The following is a 22598-nucleotide window of genomic DNA, read 5'->3' on the forward strand; positions in this document are numbered from 1 at the left end:
AGTTTTTTAAGCATTTTAGAAGAGTCATATGATCAACATTAGAACCCTAATTACTTGAATCTCGATATCTGGACACTCCAGGGAAAATCGACAAGCCTGACACATTTTTGCCGCACACCCATAATGAATTATTGAGGGGGATCGGGCCCCCTCCGGCCCATGGCTTGCCACCACTGCTAAGGAACCTGGACAGCATAGTGGTTTTCTCAGTAGCCTTGAAAGTAAAAGGTCCATGGTTGTATTCTTGGTCCAGGGGAATTTTATTCCAGGACAATTTATGTGAGTTCTACCATCACTCATCCAGTAGGCACAAAATATATCATTACCACCGTTCATCCAACCCCCTTCATAGAGACACATGCAAGTGCACATATGGTGTAGAAATTCAACACAGCCTTGACTGTGAGGTGTAACATTTTCAAATGGAGGTTTATCACTGCCATGCCCAATCAGAGACAAACATTTTTCCATTATTCGGTGAAAACATATTTGGTAGGATCAAAGTGGAATGAGGGAATCATTGAGGTGCTAAAGTGATCGGCAGCCTTGGAGGGGATAAAATGGAAGGATGTATATGTAACTGAAGGGAAAACACAATTTTGATTGGAATTGTGGGGACTAATTCTTCCCACAAACCAAGTTATACTTGGTACGAGCCATATTTTTAAGGCCTCCGAGGCCCACTGATCCATAATCCATTCAGCTATTTATGTATTGATGACTGGTAATTACAATGGCAGGTATGATGGTGGGCATGACTGCTGGCAAGTACTACTGGTTCACATTGTAGGTTCTCCCAGTTTTAGTTTGGGCAGCTTTAGGATGCTTGAGTCGGAGGCTGTTTGACATCAAAGACATGCAACTAAATCCAGGGGCTGAACTGTTTGCAACCCTCCAATAAGGATTATCTGGAGAAAAATCTCTGGATCACTCTCTCATAGGATGATAACTCAGGTCTCCAGAAACAGTGAAGCTGGTTTGGCCCCTATGGTGGCTCACGTTGCCCTATTGATGGCAGAAGGTTCTCTCATCCCATCCCATCCTTGCCTTGACATAACCCAAGAGCATCATTGGGCTCCTTAAATGGGTCACTGCCTCCTTCCCATAAACCCTCCTCTTGATATCTCCATATAGATTACTTTAAATCTTATAAATTTACAAGTTATATAATACCTAATAAAACTCTCTGCTGATGTTGCTGGTGAAGTACGGCTATACGAACCATTAGGTGCTATTTCCGCCACTGATGATAGACAAATGAGGGGATATTTATTAGAATAACAAACCATCATATCACAGCCATCAGGGTTTTTGCTTTCACAGCAATGCTGACCATGGGGAATGAATTTACTTACCAAAATTAAATGTGCATCCTCTAGGTTTACCTGCTGTGATAGATTCCTCAGCAGCTCCCGAGGAATGCTGCACTGTAACCCTCCCCTTCAGTTAGATTTGGATTTGTCTTACCTAATGATAAGCTCCATACTAATCACTGTTGTGCCAAGGTAAAGAATCACATCGTTACGATCATCTTTGAAATGGCCTCAAGAACCGGAGGCCATTAGCAAAAATGTCGGGGAGTATAGGGCTGTTTGTGAGGTAGAGGAAAAAGCGTAAGCAGCCCTGTTTATCATAAAATAGGAGATACAGAGGCTGTCGGAAGAAGGCAATGACCGGGCTGACAAATAAGAATAGAAACTGAGGTGCGAGAATAACACTTGGAGGAAAGCAACACCATTAGCAAAATGCTTTTCAGGCCCCAACTTTTCCTCCCTTTTGTTAATATTGTAATCAGTTAGATCCGTTTTCATCCCCCTGTATGGGCGTACCCAGTGAGGGAAAGGATGGGGCAGCCCCCCCCCTAAAAAGCAAAAATCGCAAGAGTCTTTAAGCAAAATCAGTACAGATTTGAAACGAAAGTATTCAACAAATTTTATTTACACCCAGGAAAAATTATATGTATTGGCATAAGATATGTAACTAAAATAAAACTATTTTTTCAAGGAAATAATCCCATGAACTAATAAAGAGCTGTTATAATTTTCTTAAAATGTTGGTTTCATTCACCTTTTCCATGCAAAAATGTCACAACTTGGCTTGCCCCCCCATAATTATGATCCTGAGTATGCCCCTGGGTTGACTGTGAACAAAATCACTTTTAATCTGGTAAAAAAACTTATATTTGGGAAAAAATAGTTGGATTTTTGGATAATTTTATGGTCAACTTCCAAATATTGCCTAATTATCTAAGGATCACACTCATACAGATACTTCACACTCATATATGTACACACACACTCAGGCACTTCACACTTGCATATAGACAATATTGACAATGTAGACAATATTGCCTAAATTTACTTATCAAATTACCTATATGATTTTAAAAAAATATGGTCTATTTATTCATTATTTTAGTAGAGACTGAAAAGATTACATTTGACACATATTGCAAATCAATAAAATATGATGATAAAAAATGCATTTTAAAGCAACACAATCATGAAAAAATTAACATAGTTGCTTGATAGTGTAAAAAAAAATTGGTTAAAAATCTTGGTTCTAACTGGAAGAAGAGGCGCACATCTGTATACCTAGTATTTTGATGCTTGGTTTCATTGAATCAACTCATCCTTAAATATAATAACTTTTATAACTGTGATTTCTTGTAAAATTTACCCAATAATGATTCATACTTCAAAATTTCTGTCATCATCAGGTATTTTAAGAAATGTTTTACCATGTAATTGTGCATAGTCTAGAAGGCTAGAAGCATGTGGACGAGAAGAGCCAATGAGAGATAAATCAAGTGAAAGAAATTATAACTAAAAATGAGATATTTAAAAGATGAAGATCAATGGGTGACCTGCTTTGGAAAATAGAGTTTTAGAATACCTACCTTAAAAGACATTGTTAATCAGGAAACTGACTGAGTTGGATTTCGAGGAAATGAAAAGAAATCAATGGCATGAAATATCCCGGATTAGGAGGATAATTTTAAAAATGTTAATGCTTGAACTAAGAAAGGGGTCTAAGATGAGGAAGATAAGTAGTAAGTAAGATAAGGAAAGCCAGGGCCACCAAGAGCAACTCCAGACCCTTGGTCAAAGCTCTTTTATTCAAGTTTTATGCTGTAAACCTAACCCTCCCCTACATGGGCAAATTTTAGGTCCGTGGAGTGACAAAAATTGCATGCTATCATTAATTTTGTAATGGACTCATGAATGGGGATCTGCCTGTCAACCTATGAGTAAATATGGTGCATTGTTCATCGATAACGATAAGTTTATCAGATGTTTCAGAGCCTCAAAACAAATTCTTCCTGAATAAGCCCTGATGGATCCATCACTGATTCAAGATCCAATGGAATGGCTTCACCTTTATCCTCTTCTAAATAACTTTAGGGCTTTACAGCCTCTGTTCTGGTGAGGATATTTGACTATCAATCAACAAGCAAACACCCATGAAAGGGCTTTTATCCTCACTGATCATGAAAAATTCCCAGCATATTGATTCAAACAATCCACAAAGAACCATGTGACTGCCATATGTGGCACCATACTTCTTGGAAATGACTAAGTTCTATAGAGAGAGTGAGTAAGGTGTGCTACCACAAGCCATGCTAACTAGGAGCACTTCCATCCTGCGGCATTTCCCTCATGGGTTTGTGAACAAGGAATCGACTGGACAAGGTGCACACCCTGCACATGATAAGGGCAGCAGTGGCATGAAGGAATCCAAACAAAGGACATTCTGGCCAATGCACCTCCCATTGGAGCCAGCAGTAAACCTCACTCCAGCTCTCTGGGGACACGTTATCACTGGAAAACTCCTTGCTCCAGGAAAAAATCCAAAAGACCACGAAGCCTCTCCTGGAATAGAGTAATTTGCAAGCGTGAGAGTTGGTCAACAAGTGATTTGTAAGCAATACATTATTTCTTAAGACAGTCAATCCTAGTGTAAAACTTTTTTGTAGCATGAGGGAAATGCTGCAAAGGGGGGGGGGGGCGCACACCCCCTTTGCCCCCCATATATGCCACTGCTTCAAGCCCCTCTAATGGCTACATAGTGACTACAGTATCAGTAAATGACAAATATCACCTTAATGATGGAAGAGTGACTGACCTATAGCATCTCCTACCATGCTAATATATTAAAGGTGTCACTAGAATTTTCAGCGAGTGACAAGTAAGGGAGGGAAGGTTAGGCATTTCCGAAAAGGAAGGCCCTCAAGAGATAGCAGGGACATCTCACGCAGTCAGAGACATTTATTGATTTGTTTTGCATCAGATCCAAAAACAGTCAAGAAGGTCTTTTACATTGGATCTATTAACAAAGGGTTAAATTATCAAATGCAGCAAAGAATCAATAAAAAAAACCTCGTTAAATGAACTCATATATTTCGCAATATATCATTAACATGACCACCTCATCCGCTCTTTTTGCAATTAAGAGAGGGAAGGTAAAACTTTCCCCCCTAAATTGCAAAAAGGGCGGATGTTCTCTGGTGGACTCCGAAGAGTGGACTACAGTTCTCTTCAATCGCCGTAGCGTCCGCGTGGTCCGCGGATAGGCCGTGCAGACGAGGGGACGAGAGCTTTTGCTAGAGCGGTGGAGAGAAGGCGGCAAGAAACGGGAGCACTAGGGCACAAGTCGGGAGAGGGAGAGAGAGAATTAAGGGACAGCGTGTTGCACAACCGCCTCTTGAGATTGAATGGGTCTGGTGACGTAATGATGATGGCCGCGAGCGACACCATTGACGGGAGCGTGCCAATCCGTAATTTCCTGCCAAGGCCGTCGTCGCCTCCCCGCAATGGATGACGGGACATGTCTATTTTGTGTTCCTCCCCAAATGCAAAGGCTACCATGCAAATGACCGAACACCGATGGTAAGGAAGCCGCCGGAGCTTGTACGATGTATACTCAAGGGTGGCGTTCGGGCAATACGAACCGGTGCGACTTTCCCTTCAAATCCGACCAAAAGGACTCAAAAATAGCTACTAAGAGGCCGTGAAATATCAAATGAAGCCTGCAGTAAGGGAGAAGATACGCGAGAGGTAAAAAAAACACGAAAATATAATAAAAAAATTGAAGTTATTCAATATTATTTCAGATTCCGTGCATTAATGACAAAGGTCGCGTTCAGCCGATAAGAATGCATGCCGGACGGTTATAAACCGACATTTACAACTACGAGGGACGTTTTTTTTCAACCTCCGAGAGCTCAGCAAAAACACCATAACAAGCGACAGGCGGGTGCTGCGAGCATAGGGCGACTGCGCGTCCTCCGCACTACACGCTCAATTCATTTCTGACCGTAAGTTATTAGTTTAAGGTTAGTGGCAATCTCAGCAACAACACTGCCTCAATAGGATAGTTTCCTTCATCTAAGAAAACGAAAGGCATTGATTGGGATCGTTACCAAACATTAGTGTATTCATAATATACAAATTATTTTGTTTTAGAAATCCCAGTTTAGGCGAATGTTAATGGTCAATTTTAACCTCATTTGAAAAAGGCCAGACTGGCGCCCATGCGATGCCACTCCACGTGACGTCACAGGGACCTAGGTGCTATACGGGTAGTCAGGAGTTTTCAATAGTCTGAGATTACCAATGCATGCATGAGGTAAAGAGCTCAGGAAAGCATTTCTTAATAATCACCTAATAAAACTGCCTGTGGTCGGAAAGTTTCCTTCATTTGATAGGGCATTAATAATCCTTATTTAAGCCAAGCGCTACCTGCTAGCAGGCTAAATCGTAGCGGCGCTCACAGCCTCGCACCAAGGTGGTCTCACACGGCGGCAGCCGGAACCAGAATGACGTCACACGGGATTTTCCCAGCATTCATACTTAGCCGTCGCGTTTTCGCGGGCTTGAAATTTTCCACTTTTCATTTAATCGCGAAAAATAGATGTCATAATTTAAAAATCTAAAATCGTGAAGTACTTACTCCAGAAGTAATAATCTTTCGATTTAGGCAATAAAAGAGAAATAGGAAACCACCCTATTGATTCTCTCTCCAAGTGTGCACTACGGAGAGACAGCCAGAAAACTCGCCGAACGTCTTCAGCATTGACATGCCTTGACCTTTACACCGATAAAAGAGAACTTTTTAAATATACTGTGGCTAGAGTGTAAAACAGAGTGAAAAATTATGCCCAATCCCATTCAAAACAAAAGAAGAGACGTGCTGACTTCTGGAAGTGTTCTGATCCATGACAACACCCGTCATCTTAGTGCTGATGCAGCCCAATTGCTATTTGAGCAATCTCAATTTTCGATCACCCGCCGTGCAATGCCGATCTAATGCCGAGTGACTTCCATCTTTACGCTGAAATGAAGACGTGGCTTTGATGGAAGCGTTTTCGAACGGACGATGAGCTTCAGGACAAAGGCAACATTTTTAGGCGACATTGGCGGCAACATCCTACGAAGGAAGCTTGTCCACCGGCACCACCAAATCCTCAATCGCAGAGGCGATTATGTCGAAAGGTCACCACAAGTGTACTCAAGATTTACCTATGGAATAATTTTTAATCAATCAATCAATTTCGTCTTCTGTTCATGGCCCATCGGGGGTAGAAAAAAAACGTCCCTCGTAAACATATAACCTTTACACAGGGGCGGTCTGATCGGCAATCCCTATGAGGGCCCCAACAACACTGGCGTCTGTTGTGAAGCGTATATCTATGAATGGTGTAATACAAAAAGACCCTGATTACTTGAACCAAAGTTTTTTTGCAATTATTACATTATATATTATTAAATTAATTGAATTGCAATTACTATAATATTAAAATTGTATGTTTTCATTAGTGGCTTTATTTACAACATACTCAGGTAAAAATGTTATATAAAACATAAATAAAATAAAGGTGTCAAAAGATAAAAGAGGACCTGATGCTTTTTTTAAAGGGCGATCCGAAAACGTTATTTTAGAAGTTTTCTTAGATTTCAGTTTAGTTTCAAGGATGAAATTCACAAAATATATAACAGAACCATTATACAAGATTAAATTCTATAAACTGTGAAATTCTCACTTTTGGAGGTATTTTTTATGACGAGATTGCTAGTTTTATTAACTTTTACCTAGTTTTTTTTTTTTTAAGAGCCACAATACCATCAAAATCCATTTCCAGGCATGCAATTTCCTAAAATTTTCCGGGGAAGGACCCCCGAATACCCTGATAATGAGGGCCCCATTACGAGTTCCATCCGAGGGCCCCTTACCACCCTCGACCCCCCCTGCCTTTACGTAAACTTGAAAACGCGAACGGTTATGAAGAGGACGACGCATCCGAGATTTGAAATCATGTTGACGGGCACTAATAACACACTTCTTACAGACATTTAGGACTACGACCCAAGTAACCCAACCACATATACACTGCCTAAAAAATCACTCTTCTACGAGTCTGACCATGTCTAAACCTCCTTCTCATCATAGGTACTTGAAAAAACATCTTTGGAACAAAACAGGTGGTTTTCGGCATTTGTGAATTCATCTAAAAACAAAAAAAAAACAATTCAAAAGAAAAAATAAATACCAGTTAGGTATTTAAAAAATATATAAAAAGATATTGGAAAGAACACAGTCAATTACCAATAACCAAATTCTAGTTTATAAAAATGTATTAACCAGCAATTTATCTGTTTCATTGTTCAAATGTCAAAGTAATGCATACAATTTTTCTTTTCGCACTAACCGCACTTAACACCACCAACGCAAGCAAATATATGCGCAATAAATTCGTTGTTTATGTAAACCACGTATCGTATGATCATTGCTGATGCCTAAATATGCATCGCTAAACCCCTAAACAATGGACACTGAAGCTATTGAATAACTCTTCTAATGGTTATGCGAAAGAATCGAAACCTATCAATTTGAAATTCCCGGGAGAATGGTGACATGAACGCTACAACTGGTTGAGAACTACGTGAAATTTGAGTAGGCTACGGGGTGGGGTGGGGCTTACAAAGGAAACCGTTTTATTGAAGAGTTGACATGAGCTGATGTAAACTGGCTGGTTGGGATGGGTCACTGGACTCACGAGTACGGCAATACGCGACATCGGCGCGATGAGAGACGAACCGTTTCAGAGACTCGAACAACCAGCAAATTGTCGAAAAAGTTTGTAAGACGCACGTGATAATAAAGGGCAAGAGATGAATGAAAAAATACGCGAGAAAATAAACCAAAATATCATTGGCTACATATCTAAAGGGAGAGGGGAGGGGAATGATTCAGTTAATACGAAGTCCAAGGATACATGCATGGCAAGTGGGGAAAGACATCACAACAAAAGAAATATTGGCGTGGAGGAAGAGAGGGTACGTTCGTTCGCTCACTCGAAGGTCGCACTGTCAGTTTCGACCTTTTTTTTAAGGCATGTTTTGCAATTCCACGCGCTCTTTATTTTATTAGCCTTGGCTGGAAATCGCCCTCTTCCGCAGTGACTTTTGCTTCCTGCGCACTTCAATGGACCGATCACGATTCCCCGCCGTTCATATCTATTTCCGCACGCCACTCGCTTGCTTGCCGAAAAGGAGGCAGGACTTGTGTATCACGAGCGGCCATAAGAGAATGTCGGATTAAAAGAATTCTTTGGTTAATACAGACATTAAAATAGAACACCCGCCAGATAAATCTTTTATCTCTGAAGATATTCGATAGTCTGAAAGCATGAGTATATCAGGATCTAATCAAGCTTCAGAATATCGAGATAAATTCGGAGGTGATGTTATTTTCGTAAATAATGGTCTAACTTCATTTACGATAGCATTATTGGGCGTTTCATGAATGGGATTGGAATAATACGAAGATGGAGTATTGAACCTGATCGAGGCAATAAGAAAGGCGAACTAGTAATTTTATTTTGAAGAGCTAGAGGTAGTGCAATTGAAGTGTTGGTTAAGAAGTTAACAGACAAATAATGACGTCACACCCTCGCCCACAACAGAAAGGTGAAAAATATTGACAAGTGACAAGGATGAGTGATTGAATTCTACTTCTACTTGTGGGGAAAATAGTTATTTTTTCTTTTTTTATTCCTCTTGAACTCTTTGCAGTGGGTTTTTTTTCGCTGAAGGATATTACACCCTTATCCTGATGTTTTTTTCCCACTATCAGAAATCTTTTTTACACAAAATTTTCACAAATACTTGTTTATCTTTTTTGACATTTCACAAATAGTGTATATTATATATCTTTTGTATTGTAAAGGTTTATCTACCATTTTTTAATACGTTTGCATTGACGCTATTCAAATTCTGATGAATGAAAATTGTATTACCATCAGAAGCCAAAAAGTGTGCATAATTTCAAGCCGAACTGGCAATGGGAAGTGGATAAAAATCAATAACGAGGTTCTTGAAACAGAGGGGCGATGCAAGTTAATAAAAATTATGTCAAAAACGCGCAAACTGCGGCAACCTCATAACGCTCAGGGAGGTACTAGAAACGGTAGGCAGCAGTTCTCCCGGGTTTCCTTTCGCGTTTATCCAATTTTCTGGACAATATTTTGCCATCGCTCCACTTGGCTTACTCAGGTCCACTTCAGTCCAACTGGAACGTTGGCAAAATATTGTCCAGTAAAATGGATAAACGCGGAAGAAAACCCGGAGGAATCGCTGCCTACCGTCATAATATCCACGGAAGCCTATTTGGAAAGGTACTGAAAACGTTCGCTGGAAACGAGGGGACCGAAATACTGTTTACATCTCATTTTACTGGATGAAATCCGCCAGAGATGCCATCAACTTTGCTTTCCTCTGTTTCCATAGGGATGGCAACGATTAATCGTTTGGTGGAAATAATCGATTTTTCTCTTTCAATTAATCGATTAATGGTATGATAATATGTAACCAATTAATTGAATGATTAATCGATTTTGATACAATTGATTGAAATAATCAAGACTCAAGATAAATGAACACAGAAGGGTCTCCTTCACAAAAAGAAGTAGTTGCACAGCAATTCCTTAGTTATAGGACTGAAGCAAAATAAAGGTGAATCATGGGAAGAAATGGAGTTCATTTATCCCACGCTTTATGAACTTACTGCTGCCTTACAGGTACTTCCGTACCAACTGAACGATTGTTCTCAAAGGCTAGAGCGACGGCCTGTAAAAAAAGAAAAAGACTGACCACAAAAATGCAGTCAAAAATATTGCTTCTGAACTCTTGGGTTGGGGAGGAGTTTTTAATGTGGAGATTTCAAATGACCAAGAATAAAGAATGTATGTATTTTTCAATCGTAGCAGTAATATAAATAATTTCATGTCACTTATTTTGTTAATGTTTGTAAAAATATCAAAGTTTTTTATTGTTTTTGAATAAAAAATCGTGCTAACTGAATTACATAATCTACAATCGAATATCAAATAATCTATTAATTGTCCACCAATTAATCGAATAACTTGGAGCACTTTTATATAACTTTTTGCCATCCCTATTAAGAACTTGGGACTAAATACTTCGCAACCGATTATTCAAAGAATATATTTGGGATAAAAAATTGGGTGCCCTAATTCTTCAAATACCATCAGAAATGGCAGTAAAATAAATTTGGAAGACGAGGCGATTGACGAGAGGAGGAACCGAATGATATTCGGCACACTTTGACGGAAAAACGATGATATCATCGTAAAACTGCGCTAAGAAACATGAAATTGCAAGACTAGAGGTGGAAAAATCAGAACGGAGCTCAATTTTCAGTTTTACCAACACGTTCAAAAGGTGACAGAAAGACGGTAAAAATGCTTTCCATGCTTCGAAAGATTTTCCGATTTCGATGATCGGCGTCCTTAAAGTTTCAAAAACAGTCTCTCAGGTAGAGTTTAACGTCTTAGACGATACCCTATGGAAATCGAGAATCGATATCATGGTAAAGATAAAACAGTTGCTTTATTTCCACAGATTTTATTTCTTAACCGACCTAGGTTTCGACAGTATACAATTATATATTGACGTTGATAATGACAGTGTAGGTATATTGTCGAGATCAGGTCGGTTAAGAAATAAAATCTATGGAAATAAAACAACTGTTTCATCTTTATAAGATATCGACAGTCTCTCGACTTAAATCTAGACGTGTATATTCTATAGCTAGTGCAATTAAAATAGAAATTGAAGTCTTCGATATTTTTTTTCTGTCGGCTAGGAAACCATCATCGGGATGGATAATTTGTCTTATTCTTTCCTCGGACAGGTTAACACAAATTCTCCTCCCCAATGATGGTTGCCCAAAGAAAAACCGGATTCGGAGACTTTAATTCCCATTTAAATTGGGTTTAGAACACACTTATACATCTTATATCAGTCAATTAGCAGCTCCACGCAATGTTTTTTATTCTCTCACCTGGTATAGCTTTGCCTTGACTAGATGAGCGAAGGGGTTATTGAGGTCCTTGCCCAGGAGTTGATCCTCAGTCATGGTGTCCATGTCGGGGGCGTCCGATGACTCTGCGAGGACCACGGTCGCCGTGGTGACGCTGGTGCAGAGTGCGAAAGGCAAGAAGCGGCGCATCTCGGACTGCAGCCATGGCCACGTGAACAACTCGCTGCTGCGGGCCCTGGTGGGCAAGAGAGAGCACAAGGTGATGACACAATCCATGTACTACAATCAGGGATAGCAATAGAAACTAAACGGAAGTCATGACGAATAAAATTTCAATGGTTTCGTTCCCGGGAGCGAAATGTAGAAACGAAACGAAATGAATTTAAACCCGAAGAGCTGAACTCATGGTCGAGACGAAATCGGAGTCACAACTACTTCGGGTCGAAACAAAACTAAAACTCTGGGACGAAACGTAGATAATGTTTCGCTCCGGAGGGATCACGTGCTTCATCTTAAAACACTTTAGTTTCGACCACACACCGAGTACGAAGTATGGTTGAATGAAGTAGGGATTCGGCCTTCCTCCATTAGAAGTGATAAATTAAGAGAGATGTTTTGCCGAACGGATAGATATGCGAATTCGTTTTTCCCCCGAACCATAAAGGACTTTAATAAACGCTAGTCCCAACTTCGTTTGAGCACTTAATTTTTTTTTTTTTAGCTGTAAACGGCTGGTGTCCTAACACCCCCTGCCACACGCCTTTTAGGCGGCTTGCGGGGTATTATGTAGATGTAGATGTAGATTAGATGCATTGGGCACTTATATTTTTACCACCGCGAGCAGGAGAACGGTGAACACAACCTGGTCATTCGATTTTTAAGCTCGATGTTTAATCTCTCTACACGTATGTCACACGTAATGGGTCGAAACTATTCCCTCTTATCCCCTCCACTCGACTTCTGGGATCGAAACTTAACTATGAGCAGCGGAGTTTCAATTAACTTAGTTTCGTTCCTGGGAGTAAAGTTTCGTCCCGGGTCGAAACTAAACTTCTTGGTGATTTTAATTTCGTGTCGGAACGAAACTAAACCCATGCCTCGTATTTCCGTTTCGCTCCAGGTCGAAACGAAACATTTTCGTTTTGTTTCACTTGACATCCCTGGCAACAATACCAATTGTATACATACACCTCCATTGCTTCTACGAATTCAACAGTCTATAAGAAGAATCATTGGATCATTTCAGGAACGTAGCCAGAAATTTCCTTTAATTAAGAGGGTGGAGGTGTTTTGTGTTGTGCGGGTTGCACATACTGCTAATAATTTTGTCAATTAACTCAAGTTCGTTTGCATACACACGCCGTACCAAGAACCCACCGTGCACTGTTTTCGCTTACACCGGCATTGCCGTTACCGCTCGCTAATTTGATTTCGGGCGTTGTAAAGTTGTTATCTGATCGTTAAATCACTTCTCCGGCAGTAAAGTCATATATGCGTGTGAAAGCGTGCATCCGGAAATCGAGAGGCGGTGACAGCACCGGCTCCAACGCTATTACCGGCAGCACTTGTCGGCGCCGACAATATGTACATACATTCGGGTCATGGGAACTGCATAGGGGAGGCCCCATTCTATTCCATAGGAGATTGATTTATGTGGCCACTTCGGTCGCTTTTTAATCAGTTTTCAAAAATTCCCGCAGCGCAGCAGTGAGTGCGGGGCGATCCACTTCTATCCAATATTTTGCAGTACAGTACATATTTGCAATTGTGAAGAATAGCATTGAAAAGTCATATATTTGTTAGATCACATCATCAGGAATACAAATTTTGCTTACCAGCCCTGATTAAGGCTCATTTCTCCGTGAAATTAGGATAGTGCTGCCCAACAGCGACGCGAGTGGCGAATTTCGTAAACCCGTATAAATGCGCGCTGGGTGACGTCACGATTTGAGGAACTTATTTGTAATATTCGTGTCCCTAACGCTCACATCGTGTAAAAAGTATTGACTAAAAAGTACTTGACTACACTGCATCAGACGCCAGTTCTGGCTCGGGCACCGGCATTGTCGTAGCGTGTGAAAACGGCCCCGATATAGCTCGTTAACACTAAGCTAATATGCAGTCGATCAATAAGGAGGACTGGGCTTGACAGTAACTAGTACACCAGAATGAAGTTTCCATCCCCTTATTTTAAATTCTATACCACGTTTGAATTCTCGACAGATTTTTTCCGTGGTCAAAGGGTGGAACTTAGTGACAAAGTCGGAGTTTCACCGAGGACATTTCAATAAAGAGAGAATATGTATACGCTGTTTCAGAAAAGTTATTTCAGAACACAGAGTGTTTTTTCCCGATGAAAAGAATGAAGCCCGAATCATTTTTCCGTCCCTCAGAATGATAGCTCCAGCGATAGGTTTTCACGAATCAAAAGAGTGATCGCTCAACGCATCATTTTCTGTTTCACACGTTCATTCCCACCGCCCCTTTTTCCATCGCTTATTCATTCACTTTCCGTATTTCCAACTGTCATTCAATTAAAAGCCAAGCGTGGCGTTACGATCGCTGTTAGCGGCCGTGCGTTCTGATTGGCTGAAAGACGGTATAATGCAATCAGTTTTTATACCTGCGATACCTACTTGATATACCTACGGTATTATTTAATTAAGTTATGGCAATTAAAGGCAAAATGACTGCTTTACCGATATGAACATGAAATATGAGTAAAACGTGGTAAAAAGTATGCAAGCTGAATACGCTCAGAGGAAATTCATGGAGATTTGCTTGGTTATATTTGGGAAATAAAAAAGAATAGGATCACAATTGGTGCTTCGAGATAAGTTTGGGATTAATTCTGTTTAATCACATCCACTTTTTGTGGGTGTGAGTTTTTTTCCAGCGCCCTAACGCGGCCGATGACTTATCTGACTCGAGATATGCGAGTTGATTCACCTTGAGCATTTCACCGAAATGGATATCTTGGACTCAATTCATTTTCATTTAACGCTCGTTCTTTGAAACCGATAACATATCCAAGTCATTTCAAATGTCTCACCAGTCTGAATTCTTCCTAGTCCAGAAGAAATCTGTTATCGTTCACAAACCGGGAAAATTTAAGAACTATCGAAGTTTTTTCAGTGGAAAAGTACACAAATAAGATAAAAAACAATTATATAAATTTTTACCAATTAAAATAAAAGTCCCTTAAAATTTTAAACGGTCCTTTGGCAATAATATAAGCAAGAATATTTGGTATGGCATAATTGTTTACTAGCAATTTAATGAAAAAAAAACGCAAAAATGAGGCATACATTTATTATAATTTAATAGTCTTAATAACTTTTAGTTCTTTCTCTCTGCTCTATTTTCGGTTCAACACTTAATTAACACGTACAAAACACTTAATGCGTAGTATCTTTTACACATTTCCATTTAAAATACCTGAAGAGTACATGAACTAACGAGTCCTATAATGTTTTACGCATGTACCTAAATAAGGCAATTTAGATGTGGAACAGGTAATTTTTTAATTAAATTCAATAGTTGAATACAATGCTTGAGATTTTAACTATTAATTAAAATCAATTCAACGGTTGTAAAAATTATTAATAGTAATACCTACCCAAATTTATTTTGACCAAATAAACTGGAAGATGACGGAAGTTAATTTATGGATCTCCATGTTAAATAAATGAAAAGAAATCAAAATAAGTCACATTATACAGATTTCGAAGGCAGCAGCACAATTAATAATTACAGATGGACACCCATTATAATTTCGCCTGGTAGTATCTACAAACTCTAAAACGGGAAACCAGCTGATTTATAACTAAGTGTTAACTTATCACATAAACATTTAATTTTTAGAGCAAACCAAGTATTTGAATCATTTTCAGAATAACAAATTATTATTCCACGCGAAATTTTCCTGTGATAAGGGCTTGAAAATGAAGTTTCATGCTTTTAATTTGGGAAATAAGTCAATAAATTTCATTCGATCAGTCCCCTATTCCACGCATGTCTACCGATTGCTAAATAACAAATTGCTTGCATAAATTGCCAAAGGCGACTCGCCACCGTACAATAATCAGCCATCACGGTGATTTTGCGGAATCAAGCGTTTACTGCGTCGCCATCAAAGATAAAACTTTTTTCACGGAAATAATTTTACCGCTTGGCTCTCGGAAACCGAGAAAACTAGCTAAGAGGTTTTTTCAGGTGGAAAAAAAGCAAACAAGTGAGCAAATTATCTTTCACCACACGCAAGAATACTCAAATATACATGGAGTTGGGCTGGGCTCTCATCCCTATTTGCTTCTTGTGGAGACCCCAAGAGCTAAAGGAAGCGTAAAGACGATGGGAATTATTTTCCGTTTTTTTTTTAAACATGAAAAGAAGTAAAGATAAATTTATTATTTAAACCAAGGATGCAATTTTCCACGAAGGGTATAATTATCCATTCGATTACACACTCTCGGTCACACGGAGAAAGGATAGCTCGCCTTGACCTGGACTGGACCCAGGAATATGGTCGGGATTCTTCAGCCAAATACAGAGTATTCAAAGTTCGCCTTAAACCTAATGAATATGGCGCTATACTTAATCAAAATTTGAGAAAGGCAACAGTGCTGTAACACTGGTACGGTAAAAACAAAGAGGGAATTATTACTTATTATTAAGAAGTAACTAACCAGGACGAAATAAATGGGGAAAAAAGAATTATTAAATTGTTAAATTAATTTATTGAAATGACATGGGGAATCAAAGAATTATTGCAAGTGTTTATCAAAATTCTCCTAGATGAGATAGGAGGAGACAGAAGGTATGGTTCGAGCGAGTTCTGAGCGGGGGAGGGGATGTTTAAAACATCGTTAGAGGGTAGAATGCTGGGTAAACGAGGGAAAAGAGGGAATAGAATAGGATTTTTAGATGAAATGAAAAGGAGTAAGTTTTACGGCTTTACTGTGAATTGGAGAGGGAAATCCACTAAGGGAGGGGGGGAGACTGCCAGAATACTTCGAACAGTCTTTCCTTTTCGGAAACTTTCCTTTCGTTAGCATTATGGTCCATCTGAAACGGTCATAATTTACATCTTTGCATATTTGCATCTTGCATATTTATCTTCTATAAGAAGTCAAATACCTATTACCAAATAAACGATTTTTATTTCTCCTGGTGAATACTATTGATGAATTCTTCTCGGGTTCTCAGCCAGGTTAATTCTTTCGTATAAGCCGACGTTCCAAGAGACGACTTGTCTCCCATCTTCAAGGCCGTGTTACTCTTTGAAAGTCCAATTTCACACTCAAAAGTTCAATTTCAAAGAGCCTTGAAGATGGGAGACAAGTCATCTCTCGAAACGTCGCGTCGGCTTATACAAAAGAATTAACCTGGCTGAGAACCCGAGAATAATTCATCACCTATTAGGAAACTTCGTAAGTTCACATAGAATTCGTCAGTCAGTAGCCTCAAATGCACTGGTGGCGGCCGGCTCCAGCAAATGTATCACGGTGAAGTGCGTACTTTGGCATCACTTAATTTTTAACATTAATCCCGGCAGTTTTAAAGATACAAGAATCATTTCGGTCTTAGTACATATATCCATCCTGCTCATTTGAGCATCCGACATAATCAGTTAAGTAGGGTTACTATCGCTAAAGTCGTATTCATATATCACAATATGTCTGCATCACCTCTTCCGTAAACACGCCAGCGAGTTAATGGAAACGAGAGTCACGACCCAAGCCTACCCCATGCCCGAACTCGGAGAGATAACCGTCCCCCGCCGATAACAAAAGATTCAACACACAGTTTGCTCGATGACGTACTTTCTTTATTTGCGTGAATACGAGCCTTGGCATACGCCAAAAGATTGCCAGAGAGAATCCACGTGCGAAGGTCGAGTCAAATTCCAATTCCAATTTTTGTAGCAATCGACCGCAAATCATTTTTCTTTCTTTTCGCTCTCCATCCAGGCAGGCAGAAATTTTAGAGGAGGCGACCGACAGTTAAACTGTGTGAGCCACAGGAGGGGAAGGAGAGAAATCCAAAGTCAGCATTATCCGTGAGTCGCAAAGGGAACTGCGTCTTTTGTCACATTAGGAATACGGAGTACCCCACTTCAAAGCTCTCCAAAAGGCAGGGATCGGACAATAATTGAAAAAAACCTCTTCTACTGCCGGTATTTGAACCGGTGTGGCTAATGATAGCTACCTCACCCACTTGATCCCCTTCTTTCAGCAGATTGATTCGTTTCCATCCCATTCATGTAATTTTTTATACGAATAGAATTACGGGCATGGAGAAAATTGAATCGTAACGTTCCCAACGGTTAAGCATTTAGCAGGAGGTACCCGGATCTCTTGGAAAAAATTAAATGGAAATAAAAATTAGGAAAATACATCGTTTATAAATTCTTGGGACTTGTTTCCAAGACTTACGTGAACATTAAACAAATTCAGGAGCAGACTCTTCCCCAAAGATTACATTTTGTACCACCAGCAGGGGCGCAGCAAGGAATTGAGGCTGGGGGAGGTTTAGGTACAACTAATACCGGGGTGTGTGGGGGTAAGGAATACTCACCAGGATAAGCGGTAGGTGCGAGATTGATAAATAGCGGAATTTTAAGATAAATGGTTCAAAATGGTGAGTTTTACGGCTTTCTGAGGGATATTTTATTAATCCTTGTAGTATTCTATTAGTAATATCAATCCAATTAAGTAAAATGGATTAAGCTTAAAAATTTCTCTGAACTCTGGGGGGATTTTATCCCCCAAAATCCCCCCTCGCAGCGCCACTGACCACCAGCACTAATAAAGGTATTTTACTATAGAAAGAGAGTACCTAATTAATTTTATCACATTTCAAATTAAACAATCCCGTTACTTCCACTTTTGGCCGATATAATCTCTTGTGCACGGCAAAATGATGCATAAATCGCATCACAAACTCAGTAGCCACATCCATCCTGTGATTCCCTTATGTTATTGTCGTTTAGTTACGACAAATCTTTCTCGAAGTTATTGACAGACGGATGGCTGAGACAACAAGCGTTAGCGGCAGCAACGCAATTACGATAAAGATTGCTTCCTCTGCTCCGAAGCGCGAACATTGGTTGCGTCACATCAATTAGAACAGCGATCACCGCATCTGCTATCAAGCGAGGGTCTTAGGCGCGGAGATGATGGAAAGTAAAGGTCGCTAGAGGACGCAATTGACAGCCCGGATCGCAAACGTCACCACAGATACATGAGGTTTCACCAGCGGGTGGGATTTCATCGGACAATAAATATTCAACACCACTCGGTAGGTATGTTCCCATTCATTATTCCATAACTACTGATTGATTAGGTGAGATTAGATTTACATTAGATTACACACATCCACCCATAATCTGCAAGTGCCCGCTAGCTTCACGGACTTATTTCAAGATACAAAAATTTTCATGGATCATCAGTTCGATGTAAGACCTATTACTCTTCATTCTTTCCATTAGCCCACCTACGGTTACATAAAAAATTCTAAGCAATATTCGTCAAACCTTAGAATCAAGACTTAGGAGGAGCCATTATTCGGAATCTTTCGTGGGGTAAAGACATATGCAAATTATGTGGGAAAGCCAACCGTAAACTGGGATTCGCAAAAAAGAATTCTCGCTAAATGCCACAGAAAGATAAAAGAGATAAGCCACTTGAATCTAGTAAGGCCTCACTTGGAGTATGCTGCATGCGTGCAGGACCCTTATAAAGTAGGACTGATAGCAGAAATTAATGACCATTATGATGAAATGAAGGATGAATAAAAGTGAGCAGCTCAGTACGGCCAGATTCGAGATGAGTTGTAACGATAAAACAATGAAGCGTTTCTAATATGTTAGGCGAGTTAGGACAGGAATATTTGCAGCACCGAAGAGAGAAGTGTAGGCTGAGTACTTTTTTCAGGAGGGAATATTCGAGGAAGAGTTTTTCTCAGGTGACGAAAAATATATCCCTAGGTCACCGTCGTGCTATGACAGCCGTCATCAAGAGAAGGAAATAGACTGTGAAACAGTGAGATTTAAAATGTCATTTTTTCCTCGTACTATCATGGTATCAACGGTGTCTCGATTAATAAAATTTAAGGCGCCACTCGCTTGGGGGACTGATTATCTTTTCCCATTGCTCTTACCTTGCATGGATTTACAATCGAAATGACTATCTGTTGGCAGGTTTTGCCTTTGCATGTATGCACACTTATATTTTGTTCCTATGCGTAATATTTTTTATGACCGTGTGTTGTGCATGTGGGGATTGTGTTTCAAGTTGCACGCTCGTGATTGGTCACTCCCAATCAAACATCCTCCGCGTGGCTCGCAGGGTGTCCCGGGAGTCTAGGAATAGCAACCAGACCCTCTACCAACTATCACTCTCCTCGATGTCTTTTCTTCTCCTCAGCTTCCCCTCTTAGCCAACACCCTTCCCAGTAATACATATGGCTGTAATAGATATTTTGAATGAAGTACGTATCCCAGCAGAGGAGTAGCGATTGCGGGAGACCGCAGAGACCAAGTGAGTCACTCACTTTGCGATTTCCTTGGCGCCCAGGGCCTCCAGCGTCTCCCAGAAGGTGTCGTGGTAGGCGTTCTGCAGGAGTGCTTCCCAGTGTGCTTCGCGAACGACTTTGGTGATGCTGGTAGCCAGCAAGTAGGAGAGGTCGGCCGCCGGAGAGCAAACGCGGGCAATCTGGAAGTCCAGCAACCTCACGTCTGCCGGCTCCCTCGCGCCCTCACCTGAAGGGTATCTATAACAAAAGAAAGGAAAGGCGCAAAGGATATAAATGATATTCTTAAATTAGACTTTTGTCCTCGTAAATTTGCCTGCATCTCAAATATGAAAAAATACATCAGAGAAAATACTGAGGAAAAACTATCAAAATCTAAATACAGGCATATTCTGAAAATGGTCTATTTTGTGTAACTCTAGGCATTTATTAAATTGCTTTATTTATGTACAGTTATTTATATATTATGTTATTTAGTTATTTATGTATTTTTTATTTTATCATTGTAAAAAACATTTTAATAATCTTTCATGTTTCCGTGTATCAATTTAATGTAAACACATTCATTCATTGCCCTGAAGAAGATATAAAAAATATTTCGAAATTTTCATTTTGCAAATCATACTTAGACCTATACTTCGAGACGTTAATCAACATTAAAAAATTAAGGTCAAGAAAAGAAAAAAGAAATCGAATTATCCTAAGGATTTCAAAATGATAGCAAATGTTTTTCATGATTATTACAAAGCGAAAAAAATAACGGGCGAGCAGATGTGACGCGACCCCTTACTTTAGCAGTTAAATATGCAAAGTTGAAACAAAAATCAGCTGATTCTATAGAAAACAATAATATGAAACTTAGTAAGGTTTGCTGAATTTTTATAGGCATGACCCGGGTTCCATACTCCCACTTCTCCCCAATTCCTTCTACCAGCACTTGACTTGATATAAATTACGATACATTCATTTTGCCATGCCACCTGACGATGTCAACTTCGTTATCAAATCCGGCTCTTGTCTTTAGCAATTCTGTGAACTTTTGTTACTTTTTTATATCAATGATACATAACGCTTCATATAGTTTAGGTTGAAGTTATTAAATATATCAATAAATAAATATACATATAAATGCAGAGGTAAGGAAAGAAAGGGATAGGAACATGGAATAGAAAAATAAATATTTATGACGAAAATGCCTTCATTTTAGCGAATATTTTCAGCAACAAAGGGGAAATAATCATCGTGATCTCGCGTATAAAAAGGCGTAGAATCCGGCCAAGACTCTGTGAAAAACAAATGATTTTCCGGTTAATATATTAAAACAATTGGAGAAATCAATTCCAAAACCCCGTAGAGAAATCAAGCTTCATAACATTTTAAATGCAGTGCTAAAGATTAATGATGAAATTTGACGAAAATGAAAAATGACGGCATTAATTTTATTATTTTCGGAAATTACAAGCATTACGTTAGAAGTCCTCGGGAGATATATGTTAACGAGTTTGTTTATTTTTGGGATTAGGCCAATGCTTATTTTTGCTTGTTTATTTTTGGGGTGTAGGGGTCCAAATGTGCTAAGTTCCTTCGCCAGGAACTTGCGAAAATTTAAACTTAATTGAATACTTGAAATTCTTAAAAATACTTTAAATACTCTCCCTTTCACCAAATTTTCTCTTGAACCCCGAGCCAAAGAAATGTGTGTTTGACTTGGTCGCTTCTCACCTGAAGAGCATGTTGTTGACCCAGAAGTCACCGTGGTTGAGGACGGCGCCAGGGTCGTCAGGCGACAGGAGTTCGATTATTTGCCTGACGCTGGTTCCTTTTACGGCGTGCATCCAATCGGCGATCATCTCATGCTTGGGTTCGCCCCATTCCCTAATCGCATCCGCGGTGTCGCCGTACGCTTGCTTTATGAACATGTCCATCATTTCCTCCGACTTGTACGCGAACATGGTCTCGGGGAAGCGGTCGTACACCTTGGTCCGAAATACCTCGGGCTCCTTCAGCTGGAGCGCGTACGAGAAGGCGTGGAATTTGGCAAGGGCTCTGTGAAAAAAAAACAAATGAGATCACGGTTATTATGTAAAAACAGTTCAAGACAGGGAATTCCAAAACCTCGAAGAGAAATCAAATGTGCCAGCATTTTAAATGTAGTGCTACAGAAGAATGATGAAAATCAAAGGAATAGATTGAGTGAACAGTATGGATAGCGATTTTACACTTTCCCGGCGAACAGAATGTTTAAACTTTTGTGACGGGATTCCGAGCGGGTAAGATTTTGTAAGAGCGCCGACGTATCGGGTACCGACTCGTTACCCATTCTCACGGCTTCATTCTCGTCCCTGAGGACCTGACGATCATATTTTTCATCGAAACCCAGATACAATTTCGGTTTAATCTGGCAGGATTTGCAAACATTCACTTCTATAAGTAATATAAAAATATCCCTAAATGTACATCAATACATAATCGTAATCAAGGAAAAAATCTATGAAACCTTAATTCGCCCCAGTCAACCTTCGAACGAGTAAATTGAAGAGAAAGTATTTCCATTCTTTTTCGCGATGCAGTGAACGAGAACTTTTTTCCAAATGAAAGTCGTGAGAATGGGTAATGAGTCGGCAACCGAAACGTCGGCGATCTTTCAAAATCTTACCCGCGCGGAATCCCGGGAAAAGTTTAAACAAATGGATAGCGACTTAACATTGACGTACAACGCG

At 39.8% G+C, this 22598-nt stretch overlaps 1 protein-coding gene across 1 annotated transcript in view; it reads right to left on the reverse strand.

Annotated features, from left to right (window-relative positions):
- Nucleotides 1-2378: 2378 nt before the first annotated feature.
- The window catches only part of LOC124158558, a 33838-nt gene continuing 13618 nt past the window's right edge, over nt 2379-22598 (reverse strand). Inside the window, exons 3-6 of the mRNA XM_046533711.1 lie at nt 21601-21924; nt 19900-20118; nt 11365-11578; nt 2379-3872 (exon numbers count right to left, since the gene is read on the reverse strand). Of these exons, the coding sequence (XP_046389667.1) occupies nt 3819-3872; nt 11365-11578; nt 19900-20118; nt 21601-21924 (811 nt within the window). The 3' untranslated portion in view covers nt 2379-3818. The remainder of the gene's footprint in view (nt 3873-11364; nt 11579-19899; nt 20119-21600; nt 21925-22598) is intronic.

This window comes from Ischnura elegans, chromosome 5 (genome assembly GCF_921293095.1).
Source record: "Ischnura elegans chromosome 5, ioIscEleg1.1, whole genome shotgun sequence".
Lineage (NCBI taxonomy): Eukaryota > Metazoa > Arthropoda > Insecta > Odonata > Coenagrionidae > Ischnura > Ischnura elegans.